The sequence below is a fragment of the Pelodiscus sinensis genome, chromosome 31, assembly GCF_049634645.1.
Source record: "Pelodiscus sinensis isolate JC-2024 chromosome 31, ASM4963464v1, whole genome shotgun sequence".
In the NCBI taxonomy this organism is placed as follows: Eukaryota; Metazoa; Chordata; order Testudines; family Trionychidae; genus Pelodiscus; species Pelodiscus sinensis.
Window position 1 is genome coordinate 11,042,323 of NC_134741.1, and position 24,320 is coordinate 11,066,642.

At 45.3% G+C, this 24,320-nt stretch overlaps 1 protein-coding gene across 10 annotated transcripts in view; it reads left to right on the plus strand.

Annotated features, from left to right (window-relative positions):
• Nucleotides 1-21,203, plus strand: part of LOC142821483 (uncharacterized) — a 94,977-nt gene extending 73,774 nt beyond the window's left edge. For 5 of the 10 annotated variants that reach the window (XM_075912485.1, XM_075912489.1, XM_075912487.1 and 2 more), the window contains exons 7-9: nt 14,002-14,061; nt 16,012-16,212; nt 17,840-21,203. In XM_075912485.1, the coding sequence (XP_075768600.1) occupies nt 14,002-14,061; nt 16,012-16,212; nt 17,840-19,704 (2,126 nt within the window). In that variant the 3' untranslated portion in view covers nt 19,705-21,203. Of the gene's footprint in view, nt 1-12,597; nt 12,621-13,312; nt 13,429-14,001; nt 14,062-16,011; nt 16,213-17,839 lie in introns of all 10 variants that reach the window. The other 5 variants (XM_075912495.1, XM_075912496.1, XM_075912492.1 and 2 more) reach the window with 3 other exon arrangements.
• The last annotated feature ends 3,117 nt before the right edge of the window (nt 21,204-24,320 follow it).

Consider the following 24,320-nt stretch of genomic DNA (forward strand, 5'->3'; position numbering starts at 1 on the left):
CTTGTTCCTTTGCAGTTTTGAAACCATCAAGTATAATTTAAACTTAAAAAGCAACAAATGGTCTGGTAGCACTTCATAGAAAACAAAACATATAGATGGGATTATGAGCTTTCGTGGGCACAGCCCATTACTTCAGATGACCAGAGTTGTGAGTTTAGGCTGTACAGATGTATTTATTTTGGCTCTGCACAGCCTAAACTCAAAGCTCCAGTCATCTGAAGTGGGCTGTGCCCACGAAAGCTCGTGATACCACATATATGTTTTGTTAATCTATAAAGTGCTACCAGACTGTTAGTCTGTACTGCATAAAGTGAAAAAAACAAACTCTGCTACCCCCTGAAGTTGGTATAATTTATGCAGCATCCATTCCATTAGTGTGCTTATCTGTGCTTGCATAATATGTAGTGCTTTCACCAATGGGCCCATAACCATGGCATATTCTGCCAATAAAACCAGCTCTGCTAGATTCAGCCTGTCGAACAGCTAATACGTAATGTTAATAAAAATACAGAATAACTTAAGAACATAAGAACGGCCGTACTGGGTCAGACCAAAGGTCCTTCTAGCCCAATATCCTGTCCACCGACAGCGGCCAACACCAGGTGCCCCAGAGAGGGTGGACCGAAGACAATGATCAAGCCATTTGTCTCCTGCCACCTCTATCCAGCCTCTGACAAACAGAGGCCAAGGACACCATTTTATCCCCTGGCTAATAGCCTTTTATGGACCTAACCGCCATGAAATTATCTAGCTTCTCTTTAAACTCTATTATAGTCCTAGCCTTCACAGCCTCCTCTGGCAAGGAGTTCCACAGGTTGACTACACGCTGTGTGAAGAAGAACTTTCTTTTATTAGTTTTAACCTGCTACCTATTAATTTCATTTGGTGTCCTCTAGTTCTTCTATTTAGGGAACTAATAAATAACTTTTCTTTATCTGCCCTCTCCACACCACTCATGATTTTATAGACCTCTATCATATCCCTCCTCAGTCACCTCTTTTCTAAATTGAAAAGTCCCAGTCACTTTAACCTCTCCTCATATGGGACCCATTCCAAACCCCTAATCATTTTAGTTGCCCTTTTATGAACCCTTTCCAAGGCCAAAATATCTTTTTTGAGGTGAGGAGACCACAGCTGTACACAATATTCAAGATGTGGGCATACCATAGTTTTGTACAGGGGCAGTAAGATATTCTGGGTCTTATTTTCTATCCCTTTCCTAATAATTCCTAGCATCCTATTTGCCTTTTTGACTGCCGCTGCACACTGTGTGGAAGTTTTCAGAGAACTGTCCATGATAACTCCAAGATCCCTTTCCTGATTTGTCATAGCCAAATTAGCCCCCATCATACTGTACGTATAGTTGGGGTTATTTTTCCCGATGTGCATTACTTTACACTTATTCACATTAAATTTCATTTGCCATTTTGCCGCCCAATCACTCAGTTTGGTGAGATCTTCTTGGAGTCCCACACAGTCTGCTTCTGTCTTGACTGTCCTAAACAGTTTGGTATCATCCGCAAACTTTACTACCTCACTGCTTACCCCTTTCTCCAGATCATTTATGAATAAGTTGAAAAGGATTGGTCTGATGACTCACCCTTGGAGGACACCACTAGTTACCCCTCTCCAATCTGAAAATTTACCATTTGTTCCTACTCTTTGTTTCCTGTCTTTTAACCAGTTCTCAATCCAAGAAAGGATCTTCCCTCTTATCTCATGGCCATGTAATTTACACAAGAGCCTTTGGTGAGGGACCGTGTCAAAGGCTTTCTGAAAATCCAAGTATTCTATATCTACTGGATCACCCTTATCCGCATGCTTGTTAACCCCTTTAAAGAACTGTAATAGATTAGTAAGATAGGATTTCCCTTTACAGAAACCATGCTGATTTTTGTCCAACAAATTATGTTCTTCTACATGCTTCACAATTTTATTCTTTACTATTGTTTTGACTAATTTGCCCGGTACTGAAGTTAGACTTACCGGTCTGTAATTGCCAGGATCGCCTCTAGAGCCCTTTTTAAATATTGGTGTCACGTTGGCTACCTTCCAGTCATTAGGTACGGAAGCCGATTTAAAGGATAAGTTAGTATCCACAGATAATAGCTCAGCAGTTTCCCATTTGAGTTCTTTTAGAACCCTTGGATGAATGCCATCCAGTCCCGGAGATTTGTTAACATTAAGTTTTTCTATTTGTTCCAAAACCTCCTCTAATGACATTTCAATCCGGGACAGTTCCTCAGATTCATCACCCACAAAGGACGGTGCAGATTCGGGAATCTCCCCAACGTCCTCAGCCGTGAAGACTGAAGCAAAGAAATCATTTAGTTTCTCTGCAATGGCTTTATCGTCCTTGATTGCTCCTTTTATAGCTCTATCATCTACAGGGACCCACAGGTTTTTTAACAGGCTTTCTGTTTCTAATGTACTTAAAAAACATTTTATTTCTTTTTGAGTTTTTGGCTAGCTGTTCCTCAAAATCTTTTTTTGCTTTTCTTATTACAGTTTTACACTTGATTTGACAGTGTTTATGTTCCTTTCTATTTATCTCACTAGGATTGGACTTCCACTTCTTAAAAGATACCTTTTTGTCCCTCACTGCTTCCTTTACATGGTGGTTAAGCCACGGTGACACTGTTTTAGGTCTCTTGCTATGTTTTTTAATTTGGGGTATACATTTAAGTTGGGCCTCTATTATGGTGTCTTTAAAAAGTTTCCATGCAGCTTTCAGGGATTTGTCTCTAGTCACTGTGCCTTTTAATTTCTGTTTAACTAACGTCCTCATTTTTGTGTAATTCCCCTTTTTGAAATTAAATGCCAGGGTGCTGGACTGCTGAGGCGTTCTTCCCGCCACAGGAAGGTTGAATGTTATTATATTATGGTCACTATTCCCAAGTGGTCCTGTAATGGTTATTTCCTGGATCTGATCCTGCTCTCCACTCAGGACTAAATTGAGAATTGCCTCTCCCCTTGTGGGTTCCTGCACCAGCTGCTCCAGGAAGCAGTGATTTAAGCCATTGAGAAATTTTATCTCTGGTTCTCTTCCTGAGGTGACATGTATCCAGTCAATCTGGGGGTAATTAAAATCCCCCATTATTATAGAGTTCTCTATTTTGGTAGCCTCTCTAATCTCCCTCAGCATTTCCATATCCGTATCGCTGTCTTGGTCAGGTGGTTGATAATATATCCCTACTGCTAATTTCTTACTATTGGAGCATAGAATTACTATCCATAGCGATTCTATGGAACATGTTGATTCACTTAATATTTTTATTTCATTTGATTCTACATTGTCTTTCACATACAGTACCACTCCGCCACCCACCCGGCCTGCTCTATCCTTTCGATATATTTTATATCCCGGTATGATTGTGTCCCACAGATTTTCCTCATTCCACCAGGTTTCACTGATGCCTATTATGTCAATCTCCTCATTTAATATGAAGTACTCCAGTTCACCCATCTTATTAGTCAGACTCCTAGCATTTGTGTACAAACACTTTAAAAATTTTCCACTGCTTATTTGTCTGCCCTTCCCTGATGCATTGGATTCCTTTGTATGTGGTTGTTTATCTGCTCTGGCACTTGGTTTGCGCTCTCCCCTCCTCTCTTTCTGACTACAGCTTAGAGAATCTCTATCAATGGATTCTCATCTAAGAGAAGTTTCTCTCCGATTTACGTGTATCTCCGCACCAATCGGCTTTCCCCCATCTTGTAGTTTAAAAACTGCTCTACGGCCTTTTTAATGTTTAGTGCCAGCAGTCTGGTTCCACTCTGGTTTAGGTGGAGCCCATCCTTCCTGAAGGATCAGCGTTTTTTTGTTTTTGTTTTTTTTTTTTTAACAAAAAGAAAAGCATAAAGTGAAGAACTGTGCCTTACATACTAATTTGGAGTTGAGGGAACACATTTCTTATGGACCCTTCTCCTCGTTCATTCAGTATGCACCGAATTCTCTCCACAGCCATGAACACAGAGTTCCATTCTTTCTGGCATGGCCTAATGAACTGTGGCTTGCATTCTGCTTCCACCATTTTTGCTCCAATTGCTGAGTGTTCAATTTTAATTTATAGTGCTTAGCATCTGGCAAAAGTGGGCCTGGCCATCTTTTGTTAGATGTCATTTGACTCTTCTTGTACCACATCTATAAATGAAATTAGATTCTGCAAGTGGCAGGCTCAATGTAGGTGTTTTGGTACAATTTTTTCACGGTTGTTATCGCTGTCAGGGATGTCTTTAGTTTTCTGAAATTCAGCTTATCAACATTAAACCCTGTAATTGAAAACACAATTGAAAGACACCTCCTCTCCCCCCCCTGCCAAAAAAAAAACCCAAGCCACATTAATATGTCCCGCAATTGATATACCATGCTGGGAACAATACATTGAGGGGATCCTAGGGGAAGCTGTAACTCCACCCCCGAGACAGACATCCTCTGGTCCATCCCTCTCTCCTGCCCCTGCACTCCAGCCTCCGCATCCAGCCCCCATCTGCTCTCCACACCTGAGGATTCCCCTGCACTTGGCCCCATGACTGCACCAGCAGGGCTGGCAGTGGGGCAGCTGTTCCAGCCAGGCACTGGAGGAACTGGGCGCGAGGGGAGGCAGAAGGGAAGGGGCTTGGATTAAAGTTAGGGAACCTGGTCAGTGGCCAACCCTGTTCACCGTGCTGCCCAAGAGTGGTTCTTGCCTTGCCCTGGCCCAGCTGATCTCCTCCCCCCCCATTTGCTCCAACGCTAAGAGCTGGACATGCCGACCCAGGGACTTCCACATAGGCTGCACAGGGGCTGGTAGGGAGCCTGTGGAGCTGCAAATTGGGTGTTTGACAGCCTGGGCCAGTGACGCTGCCTGGCATCTCCAGGAGCCTGTTGGGCCAGGGGCTTCCAGTCCCAAACTGGACACCTGCCTCCTTCATCCCTCCCCCTCTCGCCCTGCCCCCATCCCCTCACAGCTCCCCTCTCCCACACCTCATAACTTCTGCCCCTCAGCTAGGGAGACCCACTATGCAGGCACAAGTGCTGGGGTCCAGCCATCCGATCTGGGTGTAACTCGGCGTGTGCATTGCTGCCATGTGAGTGACTGTTGTGCTTTGCAGAGTCACAGGCACAGAGCTATTAGAGATGGGAAAGCCCCATTAGGTCACAGAATTGAGGGGGAAATCTCACTCCCTTGGGGTACAGAGCCCTTAGAAGGGTTCGAGGCTGGAGGTCAAATCAAATCAGTGAGGCAGGAGAGAAATCTAGAAGGGAAAACTTTATTATGCATGCATGCAGGCTGGCAGCAGAGCAGTAGCAGTCAGCCCTGAGTTACAGGTTTTTGGATCCTTTATACAGAATGCTTAGACAGTTCAGTTGTGGATTGTTTTTCTTCAACATATCAAAGTCTCAGCAGAAGTACTCTGAGACTTCTGTTCACCCCAGGAGTGCTAGAAGTAAGTTTTACAAAACAAAGGCACATGAGATTGTGGAGTGAGTAGTCTTACAAGGCAAACTGTGACAAAGATAAGAGTATACGTGATAATTTGTGACAGACTAGGAGTATCCATGAATTTGAGAGAGGCATTTGTAAGGGTCTTTGATTAGAGTTAATTTGATTTCACTCTGATACAGAGAGAGAGGTCTGGAAAAGTTAACCCTTACAGCAGTTTTCTTTTAGAGAGTTTTGATTTCTGCACAGTCCCCCCTTAGACACAATTGGAGTTATTTGATTTTCCCCACAATTCCCCCCTTTAATACTCCTATTGGAGTATTACTCAAAGTTTATCCTGGACATTCTTAGGTATCCTTCTTCTGCTAGGATGCTTAGCCCATCCCCATCTCCCAAATTTTCCATCCTCAATACCTCTCTGGTTTGGTTGTGAGCATATCTTTGGGATATGTTATTGCACTGTCTCAAAGTACCTTTGGTGCAGGTAATGCAACAGTTAATGAGCACATATATTATCACAAATATGACAATAATGATTATCAGATATTTCAGCAAGGCTTTTAAGGTTCCTCCAAACCACCCTCCAATATCTGGGAGCCAGTTCAAGGGATCCCATTCTTGGATTTCACCGGTCCTTTTTAACACCTTGATTACTGACTTTATTTTCAAAAGATCTTGTTCTATAATGCCTGATTTATCAACATAGAAACAGCAGGAGGTGTTAACAATAGCACACACTCCTCCTTGCTGAGCCAGGAGTAAGTCCAGTGCTTGTCAATTTTGAATGGCTAGTTTTGCTACAGAATTTATTTCCCTTTCTAGGGATTGGATAGCTTCTGAGGTAGCATTAAAGCTCTGTTCCAGTACCCTAGAGATGTTGCGAATGGCACGTTCCAATTCATTAACACCCAAGACTGGAAGTATAGCACGTATAATGGAATGGAAAAGAGTGGGCCGTTCTACTAATGGGTTTATATCATTGGGTGTATCACGCTTTACTCTGTGTACAAAACTGCCTAGGTTTGTAATGGTATCTGCCTGGAGATCTTTAACTAATTCTGCTACCGGGGCTACGTAGCCTATAATGCATCTGCCCTTCCACCCAGGTGGTAAGGCCTTATAAGCAAAGTTTCCACATATGAAAAACATACCAGGCTCACTGAGGATCAGAGTTAAAATGTTATCCCTATACCACGTGCCTTCAATCCTTATGCCTTGTTTTATATAGAGAGGATCACAGCACCTATGGAACTGAGGCCATCCTGAGGCATTGTGGCTCTGCCTCAGGTTATTTGCACAAAAGGTGACAAGATGAATCCGTTCCAGGGCCGTGCTATCGATTAGGGACTCATTTGAGCATTCTGGTGCCTTCCTGGAGTTGGCAGATACGGCTCCATTGTCCACAATTATGAACAAGGAGTGATTATACCAATTTTGAGTTTCATTTGCCCACAAGGGGGAGTTAAAACTTATGGGTTTGATAGTAATGTTGTTCAGAGGATAGGTATATGTAGTGGTCATGTGGAAGGTGATGGGTAATTTGCACCTTAGAGGGAGGTTTTCTTTATCTGCTGGGTAAATGACCCATTGCCCATTCCCTGGATTTAACCTTACTTTACGATAGCAGGTATTTTCTGGGATCCACCCCAGATCTTTACCAGTGCCAAATTTGTTTTCAAAACATAAGGGAAACATAGTCCCTGATGGATGTAATGCTTGAGTTAGGGGAATTCCTGAGGCAATTAGATTTTTATGCCAAATCTGCCTGTTTCCCCCATGACTATGTACTTCTGGTACAGTGTTATCATTCTGGGCATCTACCCACTCCCGCTCTCCTGTAGAGTACTGACTACCAGTAAATCTGAATTTTAGGGGTCTGGTCCACAGGGAGGCAGGAGTTGGGATAAACTGTAATGGTAAAAGGCCTTCAGAGCCTTTTATAAGCTGTTCACATATCCAACAGTCACTTGTATTGGTGAGGGACACAACCTTTTGCAGGGCTTCCCAATAAAGGTGGGGAAAGTTATATACTAAGGCTATTCTGACTACTAAAAGAAGGAGAACAATCTCCATCCTATTATAGTATCTTAAATCTCTAAAGTAGAAAGGATAATAATAATAATATAGTAATTAGCTAGCAACTAGCAAGGCAGTCTTTTAACTAAACTTAATCAGTTAGTATTGTTTGGCTTGCCTCTGCAGGCACTCTTTGAGATTTCGTAGACTCTTAGTTCACTCAATACTGGAATGGATTCCCCTTTGTGAGAGCTACAGGGCGCCAGGCTCACCTGGAGGTCTTTTCTGGCACAGTCCTACCTCTCAGGTTGTATCTTGAAGCTCCTGGTGGAGGCCGGTTTGGTGACAGTCTGGTTTGAGAGTCTGCCGCCTCGGTCCGCTGAACCTTGTCCTCAGGTGATTCCTCCGGGGAGGGGTCCTGGGTGACGGGGTCAATCAGCTCTGTTGGATCTGCAGTTCAGCGTACATGACTTGCGTGGATCCACGAGGGGCACTCCTTCATCTTTACTGCTGTGTGGGTGATGAGCAGCAATTGGAACGGTCCTTTCCACCGGGCTGTCAGGGAATTCTTTCTGCGATGTTCCTTCACGAACACGTAGTCGCCTGGTTGGATGTTGTGGCACGGTACATCAGTAGGTACTGGGAGGGCTTCCTTCATCTGAAGGTGCAAGCTAGAAGCAAGCTTAGTTAGTTGGATAACATACTCAGTCAGGGAGTCGAACTCCTCACTTAGGCTTTTTACAACTCTTGGGGGAGATAGTCTTTGGCCAACCCATGGCAGTGGGGCTATTTCATAAGGTGTGAGATTGTGTTTTCTGTTAGGTGTATTTCTAAGATGCATTAGTACTAAAGGTAGGGCCTCTGGCCACTTCAGTCCAGTGTCAGCGCAGACCTTTCCTAACCGTCGTTTTATGTCTAGGTTTCTTCTTTCCGTGTGGCCGCTAGCCTGTGGGTGGTATGGGGTATGGAACTGTTGAGAGATATTTAAAGCCTTGCAGATGGCCATCATAAGGGATGCAGTAAAGTGGCTCCCTCTGTCAGAATCAATTCGTAAGGGTATTCCAAACCTAGGAATGATCTCAGTTAGTGACTTCTTTGCTACAGTCACAGCATCTGCTTTTCTGCAAGGAACACTTTCAATCCAGCCACTAAACAAGCATACTATAACAAGACAATACTGATAGTTCATACACTTGGGAAGCTCAATAAAGTGTACTTGCAAAAATTGAAATGGTCCTTCTGGCTATGGGGTGGCACTTGTAGCTGTTTTTTTTTTTCCTCCTCCTGCAACATTAAACTGCTTACACATCACATATGAATTAGATACCCTTGCAGCTTCTAGGTGCACGCCTGGGGTGTACCATTGTTTTAGGATCTGTGAAGCCACCCCCCTTTTACTCATGTGTGTCATTTGATGAGACACCTGAGCAAGCTGCCGTGTGAGAGATTTTTGGGGTGACTGGGCAGCCATCAGGTGCAATCATTATCCCAGCTGGGGATAAGGAGCAGCCTGTTTTCTCCCAAAGGTTTTTCTCTGCAGGTTGAGCAGCTTGCTGTAGTTCTATCAGGTCCTGCAAAGAAACAGGGAGAGAAAGAGAGACCAGAATCTGAAAGGGAGTCAGAGGTCCATGTGCTGCTGCATGTCTGGCTGCTGCATCAGCACTCCCATTACCCAGAGAAACAGGATCAGTGGCACCTGTGTGGGCCGGGCAATGGGTAATAGAGAGGGATGTGGGTAGCTGAATGGCATCAAGGAGTTGGGAGATAAGGGGACCATGAGAGATAGGGGAGCCAGAAGAGGTAAGGAAACCTTGTTGTTTCCAAATTTGTTCTGTGGCATGACAGAGAAAGCATACTTTGAATCAGTATAAATGGCAGCAGACTGTCCGGAAGCTAAAAGGCAAGCATGAATTAAAGCGATGAGCTCAGCAGACTGAGCTGATTTTGATTCCTGGAAGAGAAAAGGCCTCTAAAACATCATTATCTGAGACCACTGCATATCCAGCCTCTACTTTACCAACTAAATTTCTTTTACATGAGCCATCAGTATACAATACAAGATTTGTATTTTCCAGCGGTTGATCAGACAAATTTTTTTGGGGAAGTTTTACGCAGTGCTCAAGCAATTCTTCACAGTTATGGGTATGTGCTTTACCATTAGAGGGTAAAGGAGAAAGAGTAGCTGGGTTAAGTACATTACATCTTACATCTTTGAATTACCACATTTGGGGAAGAGAGGATAGCATTCTTATACAGGGTTTGTCTCTGAACAGACAGGTGCTGGGTGCGGTATTGCTGTAAGAGAGCAGAGACAGCATGAAGGACCTGTAAGGTCAGCAGTAGCTGCAACTGCCATCAGGCAAGGTGGAAACCCACGGGCTACTGAGTCCAGTGTTGCAGAAAAATAAGCTACTGGACGAGGTGTGGGTCCAAAAGGGTTGACAGAGAACTCCAGCTGCAATTCCATCCTGTTCATGACAAAACAGAGTAAAGGTCTTGCTATAATTAGATAAGCCCACTGTGCAGAAGAGTTTTAAGGGAAAGGAAAGCAGATTCACATTCTGGGGTCTGGTGAGTTCAGAAAAGTTAGGAATCCATTGTCTGCAATATCCTGCAGCAAGTAAATGTCCCAAGTACTGAACTCTTTGTTTTACAACTTGCAATTTGGCTTTGGAAGCCTTGTGAGCCTTTTCAGCATGACACTTTAAAACATACGAGGTATCAGTTTTACATCCTCCCTCAGTTTTACTAGCAATTAACACATCATTAACATACTGAACCAACACAGAACTGCAGGGAAGAGAGAGAGAATTAAGGTCAGCTTTAAAAAAAAAAACCCTGAGAAAACAGAGTAGGGTTTTCACAATAACTTTGGGGAAAACATGTTCAGGTTAATTGATGACCCTGAAAGGAAAAGGCAAAAAGAGAAATTGGGAATTCTTATGCACTGGAATAGAAAAGAAGGCAGAACATAAATCTATTACAGAAAACCAGGTTAGGTACTACTGGAAATCTAGGGATTACAAATTTATTAATGGCTCTAAGGTCTTGTACAAATCTATAGATTTTCTTTTTCACAGGTATAGGTGTATTACATGGTGAAGTTGTATAAACAAGTATCCCTTGTTCAAGGAGGGAAGAGATTACAGGCTTAATGCCCTCTTGTGCCTCCCTAGACAATAGATACAGGGGTACCCTTGGGAAAGGCTTGTTGTGTCTGTATGTTATTTGCACTGGTGTTGTAGAGGCTAGCAACCCTACTTCATTTGCGTGGGCTGCCCACAATGTCTCTGGGACATCTGAGAGCTCCAGGAGAGGTGTATGTCCTGAGGTCTCATCAGATTCCTCTGAGAGTAGTAATGCCATCAAATTTGGAGCCTGACGGGGGGGGGGGGAAAGGTCAACAAATATCCCTTCCTCTCTACAGAGAAGGTTTGCACCCAATTTACTCAACAAGTCACATCCCATAAGGTTTACAAGAGAACAGGGAGATAACAGGAAAGAATGTTCAGCTGACAAGGGTCCAAAGGGGGTGGGGGTGCAGATGGCACATCTGGGGAATCAAGCTGTTTCTTTAGAGTAGCCAATTCTTGCTGCAGCATTTCAATAGAATCTTTTTGGCTAGCCATAATGCTCTGATTCTTTTTTTTTTTTTTTTTTTTTTTTTTTTTACTGCCACATCCTCCCAGAGGCACCAATATTCCATCTGGTTAGGATGTTTTTCCTCGAGGAAAACTCTAAGATAAGCAAGCTTAGTTAAATCAAAACTACCCTCCAGTGGCCATGTATTCTGGGAATTCCCCTGAGTATAGCCATTCCAAATGTTCATTAATTCCTTAAGTCTCCTTAGTTTCAAACCTGCCGGCAATTTACCTAGCTGACTGTAAATTCTTATCATCTGAGACAAGGGAGACCCAGGCTGTGAGAAACCTTTCCCTTCAGTCGGAGACAGACTTGAGGGAGCAATCCCACCCATGTTAGCACTGTCCTATCGAAGAACAGCACAGGAGCCCAACAGTACTACCTTCTCCAAGGATAGCGTGGGAGTCCACACAAACTGTCAGCTTCACTCACACTCCTTATGTGCCGGGGGAAACCGCCCTTGCTTTCAGTAGCTGTTCAGTGACACTGACAGCACTGGTGCGGCTGCGGTCCCCTTCTGGACTTCACTCACTCAAAACCATGCACTTGGACTCGCCACCAATCAGTCAGCAACAACAACAAAATCCAACCCCTATTTGGCTATATCCAGTGTTTTCGTTTTAAATTTTCCCCCAAGCCTCTTAACAAAAAAATTTTAAATAAAAGATGACTCTTACCGCCAGCCGGTCCAGCTGGTGACGAGAACAGGGAGGCGGACTGGGGGATTTTAAATGGATCCCTTACCCTTCAGATGCGCGCTGTAGTCCATTCCCGTTCCCCGTCGTCAGCCTTTCCAACTGGAGTTCCAAGCCATCCCACTTCTGACACCAAATTGAGGGGGAAATCTCACTTCCCTGGGGTACAGAGCCCCCAGAAGGGTTCGAGGCCGGAGGTCAAATCAAATCAGTGAGGCAGGAGAGAAATCTAGAAGGGAAAACTTTATTATGCATGCATGCAAGCTGGCAGCAGAGCAATAGCAGTCAGCCCTGAGTTACAGGTTTTTGGATCCTTTATACAGAATGCTTAGACAGTTCAGTTGTGGATTGTTTTTCTTTAACATATCAAAGTCTCAGCAGAAGCACTCTGAGACTTCTGTTCACCCCAGGAGTGCTAGAAGTAAGTTTTACAAAACAAAGGCACATAAGAATGTGGAGTGAGTAGTCTTACAAGGCAAACTGTGACAAAGATAAGAGTATACATGATAATTTGTGACAGACTAGGAGTATCCATGAATTTGAGAGAGGCATTTGTAAGGGTCTTTGATTAGAGTTAATTTGATTTCACTCCGATACAGGGAGAGAGGTCTGGAAAACTTAACCCTTACAGCAGTTTTCTTTTAGAGAGTTTTGATTTCTGCACAGTCCCCCCTTAGACACAATTGGAGTTATTTGATTTTCCCCACAAAATCTATGGCCCTGGGGCCAGGCCAGGGCGTGTTTTCCTCATATTTGCAAAATGCCTTCCTTGTATGTGTCCAGTGCAGCTGAGATTCTTTTCTGTCTCTTTTCTCTAGGGTGTCAGAAACAGATTGAGCAGGTAGGTGGCTCGCACTCCTGTCATACTGTACAGCGCTGGGAAAGAGCTTGGAGCTGATGTTGGTTCAACATCTCCCCAGGGCTCTATAGCCAGATGTTGGATAGAAATGTCTCTGACTCACTTAATTCTGAGGGTCTCATCCTTGCACAGCAGACTCTGGAATTCCCCATTCAGGGGCACAGTTTGACTTCAGATATTTCCTAGAGCTGTCACCTCCCTGGGGACTGGCTGCCTCAGGACTGTGGGGCTGGAATATGGGTCTGTGTCTGCTGGGCACTGGGCACATTTAGACCAGGACAGCAGGGACCCAGAGTCTGTCCTATCTGAGGGCTGTTTGGAGACATGTGTGGAAGGAGCAGGGGAGGGAGAAGCTGGTGTCTCAGTATGGTTCCTAGTAAGCAGATTCCTGCCGCCCCTCACCTGGGAACATCCTGTCCCTCATTGCCTGGAAGCTAAAGAGTGAATTAGCCATTGAAACTCAATTCCACTTTTGTCCCCAGCTGGTCTCTCCGGGCCAGAGGTGAAGAACAGCAGTGGGACGAAGGTTGCATAGCCATGGACTGTGTTGCCCCTGCTCTCAGGCTGGAGGAATTCAAGGAATTCTAACTCCAGGCCTGTTAGAACTGAGACTCACTAGCCAAATCTTATCATCTGTAAATGAAATAGAATCACATTGAATTGTTTCTGTCCAGGTGTGAGACGGGGCAGTTCCAGCTGCCAGAAGAGATTTCCCCTGAACTGAAAGAACAAGTTAATGCTTTCTCCCAGAAAACATATGCGCTGTCGGAGACTCTGAGGGAATCCAAAGGTACCTAGAAGGGATGGAGTAGGGGAAAGTTGTTTAACTATTAGAAACTATTGAATCTGGCCTCTGAAGCCAACCATCCCCTGCCTCAATTCCCACATGGAGAATGACGGCCCCATCATGCTGCTCTCCTTAGAGGCACTGAGCAAACAGAGTCAACTGCTTGCAAATAGAGCCAGGGGTTTACAAACTCTGAGCCTCCCGTTGGTGTCAAGGGATCAAAATAGGTAAAGTTAATGTCATGGCAACATCTTCCCCCAGCGCAGCTCTAGCTTATGACAAGAGGTGGTAAGTGACTGAGAGAAACCAGGTGGGAGGGGATGAGGAGGGAAAAGTAAATCTCACTTTCAGTTTGTGTCTCCTGGGGCGGGGATGTGGCTGCAGAGATGTTGGCTCCATTGCTGGGAGGTGCCCAAGCGAGAAAGGACACGGAAAGTTTCAGACCTTTTCATACTAAACATTTGAGTGTGTGTCTGTCTGGTCTCTGATACAATTGAAACGCAGAGTTCAGAATGGGGACATTATTATAAATAGGAGAGCCTGGAATCTCACTTCTCTTATCCCTTCCCCCACCAGACACTCTGCCCTCTGCACTGGAGAGAGCAAGAGGAAAATCCCTGGGAGCTTTCAGACAAGGTGAGTTTGTTGGTGGAAATTCTTTAAATGATGAGAAAATTCCTGTGAAAACATCTTCATGGGATTGTCATTGAAGTTACCAACCAAACCCAGTGACCACGGTGCACACAGCCCTAAATCACCCAGTGATCAGTGAGGAGCTCAGGGGCACTGCATGGGGACCTGCAGACACTTTGAGAAACACTGATCTACAAGGTGTGATGCTAAATGGGTGAAGTTAAAGCACACAACGGATGGCACCTTCAGGCTCAGATTTCACTGCTCAGTCAGTTTCAATATGGGGTTGGTTTCAAACAATAAATAGGCTGAGAGCTGACTGGTTTCCACAGTATCAGTTTGTTCATGGCGAGAAACTTCTGGATACACAAGGGCTCTTCAGTCTAGTGCAGGCCTGGGCAAAATACAGCCTATCTAGCTCGCCAGGCCATCGGATGCGGCCCACTGATGCTTAACGAGCTATGGGCTAGTTCCATGCTTGCCACTTCCCACCTGCAAGCCACTCAAAGTGAAGGTGAGCCCAGAGGTGAAGAGGGAAGGCTACAGGCACTGCTTCTACCCCCAGGACAATCTCATTGGCTGGTTTCTGGCCAGAAAGGAAGCACTGTGCCCCCTCAGCTCCGGCTCATAGTTATTCACACACCCACATGGCTCCGTGGCCGGTGTGAGGGTTGAGCAGGCTCCCTGCCTGCCTCAGAGAGGTGCTTGGCTGCTGGTCGGGAGTCACTCAGGTAAGTCTCCTGGCCAAAGCTTGCCTCTGGCACCCCAACCTCTCCCTTCCCCATCTAGTTCTCTGCCCCCCCACTCCTGCCTCCCACTCCACATACCCAAACTCTTTGTTCTTTTCCTGCATCCAAGTAACCCTCATCCCCTTATTTGTCCACTTAGCTTCTTCTCTAAATTAACTTTATTTTAAATATCTCATGAGTAGTTGGCTAATCCAGTACCCCAGATCACACCTGCCTTCTTCACTCAAACTCCTTCCCAGAACCCTCTTTCACTCCTGCATCCCAACCCTTTACCCATAGCTCCCTTCTTCTCCCAATATCCATCCCATACACTGTATTTCCTACTTAATGTCTTGGAAGAGTGCAGCTCTCAACCACTTTCCAAAATCTTGGAGTCTCTCTCCCTCCCCCCCCCAAATAAAATGAATTGCCCACCCCTGGTCTAGTGGATACAGTTCAGTGAGAGTCAATAACTGAAAGCTGCAGTCAGAGAATTTCAGGCTAGAGAAGAGGCACAACTATTTGATGGGTAAGAGGATTAGCTGCTGAAACACATGAGCAAAGAACTGATGGGTTCTCCATCTCTTGATGTCTTCATATCAACACTGGGCAACTTTCTACAAAATATGCTGTGGGGAAACAGAACTTTGTGCATGGGTAGCTGGGCTAGGTGTAATGGCTTGTGCCACAGAGTGGACAGACTGCATGGCTAAGGATATCTTCTGATGCCATGAATCCATGAATTTTAAGGTCTTCTCCTGTAAACATTCAGCACATGTGTTTAATAATATGTATATGAATACTCATATTAACTTCACTTCCTCTCTGTTGTGGAGAGAGTTTATAAAGTCTGTGTCAGATGAGAGAACCAAAGTTTGGGCTGCAAATCAATGTAGGAAGATGAAGGATTATAAATACTGCAGCCCAAATTAAATTAAATCTATGTCCATGTCCAGGCAGATGAATATGTGGCTTGTTTAGCAGAAACACTGGGTGCTGAGAACTGAATCCATTGTTGCAGGCAAAGTAATGTAACTCAAGCCAGGTATTGAGAGAAATAAATACGGCTTTCGGATCTAACTTGTGTGTGGTGTTTATGGAATATCCAGACTCAGCATAGAGTCCAGCATGTTTTCCACCAGGGACAGAGTCTGGGCAGAATTGGGTGTGGAAAGGATTAAAACCCTTTTTGAAATGTCTTCAATTCCCCTTCTCCTCCTGACAGGCTACAGAACACCCATGTCTGATGCCAGCTCAGCCCCTGGCCTGCAGAGCCAGGGACAGGAAATGGCCGTGGTGGAGCCAGTGAGCTTCGAGGAGGTGGCTGTGTATTTCTCTGAGGAGGAATGGGCTCTGTTGGACCCAGGCCAGAGAGCCCTCTACAGGGATGTGATGCAGGAGAATTACGAGGCTGTGAGCTGGCTGGGTGAGGATTCCTGTCCCCTTGTGTAACAAAAGCTGGGTGGGCTCTGGAGCAGCTGGGTTGGGTTTGGTTCAGGGTCCTTTATTGCCCAAACCCCCAATATCAGCAGTATGTGCCCCAGTAATCCTGGCTCCTGCGTGAGAGGTGACTCGGTGACATAATAGTGGTGCTGCTCTTCCCACAGCCAAGGTCTCATTGTGGTTCCAACCCTCTTGCCCATGTTGTGCCTTGGCCGGAGGTGTCAGTGGAAGGGCCCAGGCAGGTACCAGAGTTGTGGGGCTGGGCGCAGCTGCTCTTAGCGTCTGCAGGGTCCCCTTGTGCTATTGTGCTGAGTCCCTGGAAGGAAGGCACCAACTCAGAGTCCTTCCCTTCCTCTGGTAGATTCTGTGCAAGCCAGAGGGGCACAAAATGGCAGGCTCGACTGGCCACAAGAGGAGGGCTACTGCTGCTGGCAGAGTAGAACCAAGGCTGCAGAAGGGGAGCTGAGCTGCAGGAGCATCTAAAAGCAGCAGAGAAGCAGCCCAACCTGTCTCCACCTTGGCTGGCCACAGGAACAGGCCAGCACTGCCCTGGCTGTCAGCAGGACTGTCCGCTATTGTGGGCAGCTGACAGGGCTCACCATGGCACAGTCAGTCAGGATCAGGAGTATGGACCATAGGCAGGGCTTGAAGTGGCCAGCCAAGGATTCATTTTCCTGATCAGACAATTCCCCTGCCTCCTTCTGGCTCAAGTAGAGCACCTGAGCCCAAGAGCAGGGCAATTCCATCCCCCAGCCAAGAGCTTTGTAGGTAGAGCCCATAGGGCTCTAGATCTCTGCTGGATCCTTTCCCTCCCTGCCCTAGAGACCTGACGTGTCAGCTCAAATATGAGTCCTGGCTAGGGGCGTCTGTCAGTCCTGAAAGTCCTAGAGCTCTCCCCTTATGAGCAGTGTGTTCCTCTCCTGCCCAAGTATGGAACAGGCCCTAAAGGAGACTGAGTTGTATCCTGTAAGAGTGCAGCAGAGCGCTCAGTTCCCCATGGGAGTCAGCTGGGCTATTCCCAACATGGTAGTTGTACAGGGGTAGTATGGAATTAGTGTATCCTGGGATCTTGTACCAGCCAGAGACCAGTCTCTGGAAGGTGGGGAAGGAGCCTGTCTGGGTAGGAGACTCAGATCCTGGCTTTGGAAGCAGGAATGGCACAGACCTTAATGAACAAGATCAGTACTTGGTTAATTGCTCCCGAAATAGGATTTCCAGTCTCCAAAGCTCATGTGCTCTCCTGGGTGGTGCGAAGGGAAGAGCTGCAGATGCCGGATCTCCAAGGCTGTGAGAGAGGGGAAATCATTAGTGACACCCACACAGATGAGATATCAGCTAAACTGACTCAAACCAATTTCTGTGTTCTCATAGCAGATGTTGATTGTGTGTTTTCATCAAGTCTGAATGGCCCTTCAGCCTGTCTTCAACTCCACGCTGAGAGTGCTGGGTGGGGAAAGAGTTATGGGGGTGCAGGGTGAACTCAGCTCATGATTATTGTATGTTTCCAACCATTCTTTGGGCTTGTCCCGCATTTTCTATTCACCATTCAGAATTTTTATTTCAGCTCAGCACAGGGAAAGACTCCCGTGTGGTTTCTCTCTCTATCCCAGCAGGTGATGGCATGCTGAATGAGAACAGTGAGAGGAGTCTTCAGGAGGAAGGACCTGAGCGAATGGCTCCATGTGGGGTGTTAGTGGAAAGATCTGAAGGGCATGTTTCTCAGAGTCCTGAGCAAGGAGAGACTCGTGAGAGTCAGTGTAGTCTACAAAGGCAACAGGGAAACCATCCAGAAGCAGGACAGGATAAATTCAGTCAGAGGAGCAGAAGGTTGAAAACAAACACAGAAACTGTTCAAAAGAAAATCCCCCATCAACATTCAACTTGTGCTTGGAGTGACTGTGTAACTCCTATTAAACATGAAAGAACCCACACAGGAGAGAAACCCTTCAGCTGCTCTGACTGTGGGAAAAGATTCAATGACCGGTCAAACTTTGTTAGACATAGGAGATCCCACACAGGAGAGAAACCCTTCAGCTGCTCTGACTGTGGGAAAAGCTTCAGTCGGAGGTCACAGCTTGTTACCCATAGGAGAGCCCACACAGGGGAGAAACCCTTCAGCTGCTCTGACTGTGGGAAAAGCTTCAGTCATAGGTCAAACCTTGTTAGACATAGGAGAGCCCACACTGGAGAGAAACCTTTCAGCTGCTCTGACTGTGGGAAAAGCTTCAGTCGAAGGTCACAGCTTGTTATCCATAGAAGAGCCCACACAAGAGAGAAACCTTTCAGCTGCTCTGACTGTGGGAAAAGTTTCAGTGACAGGTCACAGCTTGTTATCCATAGGAGAGCCCACACAGGAGAGAAACCCTTCAGCTGCTCTGACTGTGGGAAAAGTTTCAGTCAGAGGTCACACCTTGTTATCCATAGGAGAGCCCACACAGGGGAGAAACCTTTCAGCTGCTCTGACTGTGGAAAAAGCTTTAGTCGGAGGTCATGCCTTGTTATCCATAGGAGAGTTCACACGGGAGAGAAACCCTTCAGCTGCTCTGATTGTGGGAAAAGATTCAATGACCGGTCACAGCTTGTTATCCATAGGAGAGTTCACACGGGAGAGAAACACTTCAGCTGCTCTGACTGTGGGAAAAGCTTCAGTCAGAGGTCACACCTTGTTATCCATAGGAGAGCCCACACAGGCGAGAAACCCTTCAGCTGCTCTGACTGTGGGAAAAGCTTCAGTGACACGTCACAGCTTGTTATCCATAGGAGAGCCCACACAGGAGAGAAACCTTTCAACTGCTCTGACTGTGGGAAAAGATTCAGTCGGAGGTCGCAGCTTGTTATCCATAGGAGAGCCCACACAGGAGAGAAACCCTTCAGCTGCTCTGACTGTAGGAAAAGTTTCAGTCAGAGGTCTCACCTTGTTATCCATTGGAGAGCCCACACAGGGGAGAAACCTTTCAGCTGCTCTGACTGTGGGAGAAGCTTCAGTCGGAGGTCATGCCTTGTTATCCATAGGAGAGCTCACAAGGGAGAGAAACCCTTCAGCTGCTCTGACTGTGGGAAAAGATTCAATGACCGGTCACAGCTTGTTATCCATAGGAGAGTTCACACAGGAGAGAAACCTTTCAGCTGCTCTGACTGTGGGAAAAGCTTCAGTCAGAGGTCACACCTTGTTATCCATATGAGAGTTCACACGGGAGAGAAACCCTTCAGCTGCTCTGACTGTGGGAAAAGCTTCAGTCACAGGTCATACCTTGTTAGACATAGGAGAGTCCACACAGGAGAGAAACCCTTCAGCTGCTCTGACTGTGGGAAAAGCTTCAGTGACAGGTCATATCTTGTTAGCCATAGGAGAGCCCACACAGGAGAGAAACCCTTCAGCTGCTCTGATTGTGGGAAAAGCTTCCGTTACACCTCAACCCTTGTAAGACATAGGAAAACCCATATGGAAGAAGCTATTCACCTGCTTTCACTGTAGAATATGTTTGTCAGAGGTCACACCCTGTTATCCATGAGAACTCTCACAGGAGAGAAATCCTTTAACTGCTTTGACTTTGGGATATGCTATAGCAAGAGTTCAAGGCTTCTTGCATGTAGTTGATCCCACACAGGTGAGAAACCCTATAGTGGGGGTGAGCAAAATTTTCTGTTAGTAGAATCCAGCCTTCCTAAGACTTTGATCCTGTCCACAAGGCAGTGCCAGGCCCCATCTCAAAATGAGCATGTGCTGAGGGTGAAGGAGCTTAGCCCCATCCCCTCTTCGTGCTTTGTAGCCACCAGAGAGGAGGCAGTGCTAGGCTGAGTCTTTGCCACACAACCTGAGCCCGGCTCTAGAGGCACTGCTGCCACTGCACTGCTGGCCTCCAGGACCACATGGCCATGTCAGGGGTGCCTCTGGGGCTTTTCCTGAGCTGCATGGCTGCAGTAGCAACACCTCCAGCCCTGGACTGAATGGGTGCAGTAGTGATGCATCTGGTGTCTGGGGCTGGTCCTAGTCTGTGTGGCTGCTGCTGCAGCAGTAGAGCCTCCCTCTGGGGTGACCAAGACAGTGTGACTGGAGATGTTGCTGCAAGCGGGCCCAAAGCCAGGTAATATTTGCTGTCCTTCCCAGACACTCCCTCCCAATCACCTCAATTCCCTTTCCCCCAGCAGCCAGCACCCCCAGCTTGCACTGACACCCTCCTTTTTTCTTGCACCCTCTCTCTTGGCCACACATTGCATCTTCCCCCTGGCCAGACACCTGCCTGCTTCCGCATCCCAGACCCTTCCTCAAGACCCCAACCCTTTCTTGAGGCCCCTGTCACGTTATTGGATTTTAAGGTGATCATACAGATAACTGCTGTGATCACGGGGGACTGTTTGCCCCAGATTTGGTACAAAGTTGGCCATGTGAGGTGTCATTCAAAAACTGATATTGTGGTGATTCTGTGTATGGTATTTGTATACTTGTTTGGAGTTTGCATGGGGAGTTATGACTATTGGCTCTGCTGATGCTGTGTCTGGACTGCCTGTCATGAGGGCGGAATGTCCTATGAGTGACTATGCTAGTCAGTATAACTCCAAAGACAATAGTTCTCAAGGTGGCCAATACACACCTGAAGAATGCGTGTGGAAAGCTGCAAAGCAGCCAGAGCACAATGGCTGCTGGCATATGAAACAGGTCACTTGATCATGTAACTAGCTTTAGCTTGGGAGACACCAGAAATGAATATCAAATGCCATGAGGGAGGCTCCATCTTGTCTTCAGTCTTGCTACTTATCCCAGATGTAGTCTTTCTAAGGACAGAGACACTGGAAGGATTGCTGACCCATCCTGACATACGATGTACCCCAAAGACTTATGCTAGTAGTTTGTAACATCTCCACTAAGATACTGCAACAAGAACTTGCTGATTGATGTATATAATGTATTCTCCTTAACAGCCTTACTCTCAACCTTTTCTGTCTTTTATTAATAAACATTTAGATTCTAAAGGATTGGTCCACTGTGATCTGGTGAGTAAGATCTAAAGTATAAATTGACCAGGAATTCATGGCTGGTTCTTTGGAACCGGATGCATCTGTTCTGGGTTGGAGAGGTTGGGCTGTATAACCCCTCACCTGTGTGTAAGCCCAAGGCTTATTGTGGCATAGAAAGAGCTGGGGTATCTGAGGTGTTTTGCTCATGAGGCTTCCTGCAGGCTGGATTGGCAGCTGAAGTGCTCAGTGTGACTGGTTTGTGGCCTATTTTGGAAAGGTCTCCAGTCAAGGGCTGTCAGCAGTCCTGGTTTTGAGCAATTTGCCTTGAGTGCATTCCCTCAGCAGTGTTCAGGCCTGGCCGGCCAATCACAGCCCTGCCCTCTCCAAACCTTCTGTAGATTACTGTTGCTAATGGAAACTCACTGTTAATTACATAATTAATCAAGCCATTTTGCTAGGGATGCATCTGGGCAGTTGCATTTGAATTATTAAAGAGATTAAACCTTTTAAATTTCTCATGTTAGTTGATCAAACTTTATTTTAAATTAAGTAAAATATTTATGTCCAATACATACTGTGGAGGTAGGCCTCACTAGCCTGGCCAAAGACTGAACTGTATGCAGTGTATACTGTGTCAGAAGGGAGCTTCCTAAGAAAGTTGAGCAAGAAACCACAATGCTGTTAAACAAACAAACAAAAAATCGCACTGCTTGCTGTATATCGGGTCATCTAAGAGTAAAGTGCCTTACTTCCTCTTTTCTCTGTAAATTTCCACTGTGACTTTGTAAGAAGGTATAAATATCTCAAATGTTTGTGTGTGAGGAGAGGCTTGTATCGGTAAGGGGTAACTCCCTGCCATCTGCAACACCACCACCCCCAGCTGGGATATTAAAATGGTTTTGTCTGACTTGAACCCTAAACCTAGGGTGTGTTTATTCCACAACAGTTCTGATGCTGTGACTCAGATCCACACATCCTGCTTTTCGCTCGGGAAAAACCATGGGCCACTCCCTACCTAACTCCAGGCACCACAAGCAAGGTGAGGAGCCTTTTAAATCCCTACTTTGAGAATCAGTAGAGGGCTTCCGGTTGGCTTCAGGTGCTTGGTGGAATTGCTGGATCCAAACCTTTAAACTCAGGTCAGTTTAAAACCAGTGTGCCTGCTTAAAAAACCCCCACAGTTCTGTCAGGAATTTGGAAATAAGAACATTCTGGAGGGAGAGTCTGGTATATAAGTCCAGTTGTTAAATCATGCGTTTGTTGAGTGTGTGAATGTAGGTGACTGAATGCATGATTCCTGAGAAATGACCATTGAGTCTTGTCACCTCCTTAGGATAGACTCCTGGGGCATCCATCAGCCACCCTGGCTGCCCGCTGCAAAGGAGCAACCAGCTCTAGCAGTTAAAGTCTTGGATGGTATGAGGCCTCAGTGGTGACTAACTCCATTTACCCCTCCCTGTGTCTAGCTACATCCTGTTACCGGGGGGTCAGGATCACCTCGGCGACAGAAATCGCGGGATGATGCATGGACAGTGCAGACTTCCCCACTAGTGTACCTGTGTTTCCCTGTGTAGATGAGGGAATAGGTACTGGACAGTCAAAGGAGATTCCCGTTCCCCCTTAAGGGGACTCCAGCATACTATATGTATGTGCATTGCTCTCCTAAAACTTGCAGGTTTCTGGATCAATGGGATGCGTACACATAAAATGATTCATCTAGACAATTTCTGGTGAAAGGTACTTTTAACATAGGTAAAATAGTGCACTTGAAGGGTGCCTTGGAATCCAGAGGATCTAAGATACCCCAGGTTCAATGGGATGCCTTTTTCAATTGGTATGAGGTGTCTAAAAGGAAAACTGAATTTCAAATTAGGAGTCTAAAAGATTTGCACAAAAACAAAAATAAAAAAAAATCTTAAATTACATTTAAAACAAATCAAGAAAAATGGGCTGTTCCTTGAAATCCAATCTGCAGTGGTATAAGAAAACGTCCAAGCTCTTAAATAAATCCCAGGTAAGGAGTCTAAAGGACTCCCCCAAAAAATTAAAAAGTCAATTGAAATCTTTTAAAACAATCAAATTTAAACATTTGGCTACAGCAGGGGTGTCCAAACTTTTTTCAAAGAGGGCCAGATTTGATGAAGTGAACATGCGTGAGGGCCGACCATTTTGCCTGACATTCTTTGAACCATTAAAATTAAATGCAAATTAACTATTTTATGCAAAGTTTATTGCAAACGGCATACTTTTCATTTCGTCACATGGATGACAAATCTAAACAGGTGTTAAATCACTCTGCCTTTCATATCTGAAGGCCAGATGAAAAAAAAATCCAGGAAGCTGAAATATATGTCAGGAACATTGTAAAGTACATTACATATTATTGGTAATAAAGGTTGTCTGTCAACTTTTAAGTTCAAAAAATATGAAGAGGAACATAACACCAAGTATACATGTTGTGTCCAAATATATTTATAACTGATTTAGACCAACTGACATTAACTGAGATTTTACAATGTATTCATCTCAATACATATGGATTCGTTGGGGGCCATAAAAGATAGATATTGCCAAATTACCTGGGGGGCCGTATTAAACCGGAACACGGGCCGCAATTGGCCCGCGGGCCGGACTTTGGACATGCCTGGGCTATAGACACTTTGTTAAATCTACTAAAAAAAAGAGATAAGAAATTCTATTAACACTTAACTGGTTAACTGCATAACAGAATGGAATAAATACATTGTAAATGTATTGTAAAAGCTGCACCCTTAAAGGTTAAATTTGCTCTGTAAGAAAACAAATCATACACTTTTGGCTTGCTTTCAGATCCAAGGTTGTATGAATAACTAACTGCCTGTTTAGTTCAGAAGAATGTGGGGCCCACTGTCCCCCATAAGTAAGCTTGTAACATTGTATATGATTCTTTTCTAGAAAAAAAATTTGATTGCTGGAATAGTAACTAGCAAACGCCTTGTTTTAAAAAAGAGTTTCTAGCAGTAAATTCTCTCATCACAATAATTTGAAGCTTTACACGTTAAAAACCCTAATCAGCAGTACAAGAGGGAAACTAAAACATGCCACCTTTAACTTAATAATTGAACAATAAAGTAATCCACTCAAACCCTCTAAAAC